The sequence below is a fragment of the Delphinapterus leucas genome, chromosome 5 (assembly GCF_059928025.1).
Source record: "Delphinapterus leucas isolate spDelLeu-1000000601 "Yukka" chromosome 5, BTC_Dleu_Yukka2, whole genome shotgun sequence".
Taxonomy (NCBI): Eukaryota; Metazoa; Chordata; class Mammalia; order Artiodactyla; family Monodontidae; genus Delphinapterus; species Delphinapterus leucas.
The window spans coordinates 73,642,166-73,648,338 of record NC_143133.1 but is presented as its reverse complement, the minus strand read 5'-3'; the positions used below and the strand labels follow the sequence as shown (position 1 = coordinate 73,648,338).

Here is a 6,173-nt window from a genome sequence, read left to right as displayed (position 1 = left end):
TAAAGTTAGGGAGACCAGAGAAAAAACCCAGAAGTCCGAAGGCACCTGTGAGCGATTTTGGAAAAGTGAGAATGTAAGTCTTTGGACAAAATAATTCCCTATTCCTGAACTTTTGTTTTCTCAGCAGTGGTGGAAACCAGCTAATTTCTTAGCTAGACAAACTCGGAAAAACGGTATTGTTTCTAGTCACTTGTAGCATCATTTGTAACTTTGCATGTGTTTGCTTCAAACCTGTTTGATGAATTGTTGCCCTTCCTAAAACAATTCCTACTATTCAGATTCCTTTACATAATTCAGGTTTTAGTACTGAGAGAGATGAAGAAGGAAAGAAAGGGAGGAGGGACTGATACAGAAAATAAATACTAGGTAAGGGATTTTCACCCTCTCCTGCTAAATAAATTTAAAGGTTTGCCTGTCATTAATTGTCAGTGTCACTCTAAATGGAGTGATGTATCCTGTCAATTGTGAGGAATTGAGCTATTTTAAGAATGGGGAGTACTACCTGGTAGGCAGCATCATGACGGAAGGTGTCTTCTTGGCAGAAGTTTCGGTGACACAGAAATCCTATAGAGCCACAAACTCCCTCAACCAAGAGACCCACATTACCAAGTTATAGTCATTACTTTGCTCTAAATTCTCAGACACTTTTATTCCCTGTCCATAAGGGGGAGAGAAAGACGGGGGAAGATGGAGAAAGCAAACATCACAAATTTAAAACCTTGATTTTGTTTCATTTATTTAAATAAATATAAATATAAATTTTATATAAAACTATTCACAAGGAGACTTCCAGTGACTTGGATTTTAAACTCTCCCCAGGCAAATTTTCAGAAAGCAAGACCTACAGGGTTTAATTTTCTAAGTTATTTGCAATTCAATACTTTCATTAAAAACAAAACAAAACAAAAAGAATGAAGAAACCCCGTGTTCTTATCAGGTTCTGAAAGACAGGGAAAGGGAAATGACATGCGCTTTCAAAAACCCACATACAGTTTTAAACTTAAACCAACCCTTTTTTCTTTGTTATATGACGAGACTTAGTTGAATCTAGATTATTTACATTTTAAAAAAATGATCTATAACTGCGAGTGGAGTCCCAAACAAATAGATCAAGTAGGAGACAGAAGTGTCAGGCCCGTCTTGTAAGCCCCCGGGAATACCTGTCTCCACCTTCTCCAGGCAGAACAACCGAAAGGCCAAGGATTTTGGCCCCTGGGTGCCTGCCGCGTCGCGTTGTGTGTGTGGGGGGGGATTACGGGAGCGTGTACGGAGAGGTGGGGCAGCTCTCCCTCATAATGGGGAAATCTCCTTGTCATCGTTGGCCGAGACCGGCGACAAGGAGTCCTCGTCCTCTGAGCGCGCGTAGTGCGCCTGGCTGCCGACGCACTTGCAGCCCGTGTGGCTGTTCCTCTGTGTGCCCTTCCCTTCCTTCTTATGCTTCACCCTGCGGTTCTGAAACCAGATTTTCACCTGCTTCTCTGACAGGTTCAGGTACGTGGCGATCTCGATCCTCCGGAGTCGAGACAAGTACATATTGGAAGAGAATTCCCGCTCCAGCTCCAGGAGCTGCGTGCTAGTGAACGCCGTCCTCATCCTCTTGCCATTGGGTACCTGGCTGGCCTCCGAACCCCCTGCAGACGGGCCAAGAGAGGGCAGAGAGGTAATTCTCGGGGGTGGATGTGGGGAGGCGCTCCCACCCCACGTGCCATCCCTTGGAAAGGATGCCTCGCAGGGACTCACCCGTGCAGCTCAACCAAATACCTGTATCCATCTCTTACTCTTTCTCATTTCAAGACACATCGTTACTTAACCGGGAAGGACAGGGACGCCCAAAGCAAGTGAAGGCCTTTGATGTTCGGGACGTAAAGTCAGAGGATTAAAGTGGGGGGCGGGGGAGGGGTTGCATTGTCCGGTTGTCTCCCTTCAAGCCTAGCGGAAAGGCAGGCAGGCTTAGCCCAAAGCAACGAAACCCAGCCAGCCTCGACGCCGGAATGCCACACTTAAGTACAAATACACCCACCCCGGACCTCAGTCAGTTAACCTCCGATTTCTCAGCCCTCAAGTTCGAAGTCCCAAAGGCCCCGATGTTATGCAAGACTCGGGCACCAGATACCGGGAGTGAAGCTCACCAGGCTGCTTGGAGAGGCTGAGAAGGCTAACTCCCACCTTCGTGGAACTTCTGGGGACGACTCCACAGTTATACTAAAAGCCCCTCCTCCCTCCCTACCCCGCCCCCAGGCTCCCACTTCATCCCCTGAAGGCGGAAAGTTTGCTCCCGGGAGCGGGCAAGGCACAGCGCGCAGGTGCCCAGAAACCCGGCCCTACCCATGGTGAGGCAGTGGAATCTCCGCGGGTCCGCCACGTTGTAGGTGGTGGCGGTGCAGACAGGTGCGTGGTGCTGCGGGTGCCCCAAGGCCGCCGCGGCCGCCGCCGCAGCCGCCGCAGCCGCCGCCGCTGCAGCCGAGCCGGGCTGCTGGGGCTGGTGGTGGTGATGGTGGTGCTGCGGAGGGTGGTGGTGATGGTGCGCGTGGCTCACACGCGGGCAAAATTGTGCGTCCCCAGGACCCGAAGAGAACTGACTCTTGAGCAGGGGCAACGCCCCGGCGGCTGCCGCCGCCCCGCCACCCCCGGCCCCGGCACTCCCGGTCCCTGCGCTCCCGCAGCTGGAGCTCGCGGGCCCCCGAGGGGAGTGCAGGTGCGAAGTGACGCAGAGCGGGCAAACGCAGAACGCACCGCTCTTGCGGGACGGGCAGCCCGTCCCGGACACGGACATCACCAACGGGGATGGCATGCCCAGCGGGATGAAGAAATCTGGCCCGGGGTGCGGCTCAGGAAGCGAGGGCGCGGGCCGTGAGGAGTCCTTGATGATGAGCGAGTCGACATAGAAGGAGCGCGACATGTCGCGAGGGGTGGGTGGCTGGAGGGCCCGGCCGGCCGTGGCGCCCCCTCCCCTCTCCTGTCCTGAGCTCTGCCCCAGGCGCGGCGCGAACGCAGGCGGTCAAGCCCTTGGGGACGCGGAGGTGTCGGCGTCTGGGCTGCGAACAAAGGGGTCCCTGGAGAGGGCTGGTCCTCACGTCCCCCGCCCGACGCCCAGGCTCCGGGATTTTATAGCCCCCACCCCGACACGTGATGCTGCGGAGTACCGCTCGGCTCAGGCTCCTCGGCAGCTCCCCACCCTCGGGATAGGCTGCCCGAGTCACAACAGAAGCGGCGAGGAGGGGCGGGTGCGCGGCGGGGAAGAATTCGGAGGAGGGGGATGGGGGAGACTTTGGAAAGTGTAGGTTTTGTTAATTTCGCGGGGAGGCCGGCCTCCTCCCCTTCTTTCTCCACGCTTTCCCGAGAAATCACAGAGCTGCATCCTCCATCCCACCCCTCTCCCTAGCCTGGGCCCCAGCCCAACTCTTCCTCGCTTCCGGCCACAGATCGCACCAGGTGGGGACTTTGAGGCCTTTCTAATAGGAATGCCTAGTGCTCCTTGCTCTTCTGTGCCAGCCGCGGATAAGTCACGGCCTAGTGTGAAGCCTACGGTTTAGAACAGGATTGTGTGGCGGTGGACTGGCAGGGACCCAGTCCCGGAGAGCAGCTTGGGACACGGACGGACACACACACAACACACACACACACACACACACACTCACACACAGAGTCCCCTAGCTTTTGGAACTGGCCAAGGTCATTCAGGTGGTTGGCTGGTGAGGGATCCGGGGGGCATAGCAGAGAGGCCTCCCAGCTCAGAAGTGGAGCTTTTCATTCTGATGCTTGGGAAGTTCTAAAATGCCTTTGCACTTGGGGCCTTCTGGGGCCACTCAGATCAACGACCCTTCCTTGTGCCTCTTTCTAACCTGAAACCACCCCCCTTGGCAAAGAGAGACATTGAAGGTACGCTCTTGTCTTTCTCCGAGTGGTCCCACTGCTGCATTTGCAGACCAATCCTACAAACTCCATCTCAAGGACTTTGGGGAGAGGACCAAATCCCGGCCTTTCTGGAGACTGGGCAGGGGTTGAGGGAAGCCTTCGTTCTGAGTCCTGCTATCTCCTGCTTAGGCAGCTAACCAGGAAGTTCTCTCCCCTATGCACGCCTTTTAAAGCCCATAAAGGTTTTGAAGGGAATTGAGTCACTCAGTGAATCCTGCCTCAGGATGGGAGAAGTGGCTTGGTAAAGGAAACCTCTCTGAGTGGCGGTGGAAGACTGGTGCACCAGTGGCTGGTGAGAGAGGGTGGCTGCCCACCTAAGGGCTATTGATCTTTCTGGGGAAGCAAGGCTGCAGAAGTGACAGCTTTCTCTTCTTTTTCCTTGTGGAAAATCTGGCTGGAGCAGGGAGGGTGAGCAACAGCTACAAGTCCAATCCTTTCCCCCAAACAGCAAACTTCAGGCCTGAGATAACAACGGTGCTAAGAAACTTGGGGACGGGACTCCCTCCACCTGTGAGAACCAAGGGTCCAAATCCTAGGGGAGCATCAGCTTCTCAGCTGGTGACATGGCTGTCTCTCTGTCCTCTCTCCTTCCCCCTTTCCATCTCTGTGACCGTCTCTCTTGCCTGCTAGAGAAGTGTAATTGGGTTGTAGGGACGACCCGCTCTGGGGAGCCCAGGATTTATGGATGGCAATTAAAGTTTTATGAATTGCAGCTGAGGCTGGTTATTGAGCTATTTGAATGTGATTAGAATTCAATTAGAAAGCGGTTAGTGGACGGTGGGTCTCCAGAGTGTAAACAGACAGCTATTCCAGAAATGTGCTAATCCAACATCTTGTGACAACAATTAAGGAGTCTCAGGGCTTAACTCAGGGCAGCTCAGCTGTAACTACTTTTGTACCACAAGGTTTGCTGCTGCAGCCATCGCAGGCGCTCAGCCTCAACCCAGCCTGCCTGGCCCAGCCCGCCCTCGCTCACAATGGGAGAATCCGGGCAGTTCCCGAATCATTCCAGCCTCAGAAAGAAAACTGGGAGCTCAACCATTGGGAGGTGGTTAATGGCAGGATGTTTGTATAGGCCTAAATTGTCCAAACAGGTGACGTGATTTCCCTGTTGACTTTGCAAGTGTATATATACATTTCACTTAAAATTTTATATAATATATATTTATATGCATTTATTCACTTTGATCTGCAGTGGTTCTAGTTCTGCTCTTGGGAAGAACTTCTATGCTAATGTGCTGGGAGTTGTGCTTATGTGAGGATCATTTTATTTTAGAGAATCCTAATTATGATGCTTGAGCATCTAACTCGATTTATGTCTGCCTACAGAAACCTCTGGTTGGTGTGCTGGTGAATTTTGAGAAAAGTGAGAGGCCCGTAGGGTTACTTAGGGCTGCGAGGAGAGTAGCGGCTTGGGGCCAGACTGAGGCTGAAAGCAGACCATGACCAAAAAATTTGTCTATTAGGATACTCGGTTAACTGCTTGAGCCCACCAAGAGCAAGTATTTTGGGGTCACGTTCCACGTTCCACGTTCCTCTTTTCTGAGACTCTTCTCTTCAGTTCTCTTTGGATCTCTCAGTCTCTCTCCCCACCCCCCTTCCCCTTTCCTCCACTCCAGCCCCATCTTCAGAAGCTCCCCAACCCCATGTGCCTTGCCATCGTTCCCCTGCCCAATGACCCTGTGGACAGCTTTGCGACTGGCCCTGCCCAGACCTGCCCTGCCCCAGGACTGCAGCGCCTCCAACCCATTCGGAGCAGAAAGGGACCCTGGGCACACCATCGGCGTGCCCCCATGGTGCCCCCGCTAACACCCAATTTTATTTCTCAGTGATTCTGTCCGATAAAATTTCATCGTCCATTAAGTAATCCCTGAAATGAGAGCTGTTATGAGCCTATAATGAGCTCTAATTGCCACGACTCGGGGAGCCACGTGGAAGGATTTATTCGGTATTAAGCAGTTGGGTACAGAGTACAGGCTGTTACCTAAGCCATTACTTTCATAATTCAAGGAGAAAATTAGTTCTTTTAAAGGGGGGGGAATCCTTTGATTTTTTCCCCCCTTTTGCTGGGGATGACAGAGATGGCTTTGCTTTGTCTTTTATGATGTCACAAATGTGAAGGTAACAGAAATTGTCCCCACCATCCCCCAGCCTTGCCCAGTCAGGACACCCCACCCTTACCCTCAACTGAGGGAAAAAAATCAAAGCAGTTCAGAGGCACCACCTTCTTGACTCTGGACTCTCCAGCTTGAGTCTGG

At 52.7% G+C, this 6,173-nt stretch overlaps 1 protein-coding gene across 1 annotated transcript; it reads right to left on the bottom strand.

Moving 5' to 3' along the window:
- Positions 1 to 395: 395 nt before the first annotated feature.
- On the bottom strand, positions 396 to 2,899 carry GSX2 (GS homeobox 2). The gene is made up of 2 exons (XM_022564293.2): positions 2,326 to 2,899; positions 396 to 1,631 (listed from the first exon to the last, which is right to left on the bottom strand). Exons 1-2 carry the CDS (start codon positions 2,897 to 2,899, stop codon positions 1,291 to 1,293), a joined length of 915 nt encoding a protein of 304 aa, XP_022420001.1. The 3' UTR covers positions 396 to 1,290.
- Between the last annotated feature and the right edge of the window lie 3,274 nt (positions 2,900 to 6,173).

What these genes read in the sequence shown, in the direction of transcription:
- GSX2 (XM_022564293.2), bottom strand. Translation starts at nt 2,899, where the DNA reads ATGTCGCGCTCCTTCTATGTCGACTCGCTCATCATCAAGGACTCCTCA. An exon ending in ATTCCACTGCCTCACCATGG is followed by an intron (nt 1,632 to 2,325) that starts GTAGGGCCGGGT and finishes GCCCGTCTGCAG; the next exon opens with GGGGTTCGGAGGCCAGCCAG.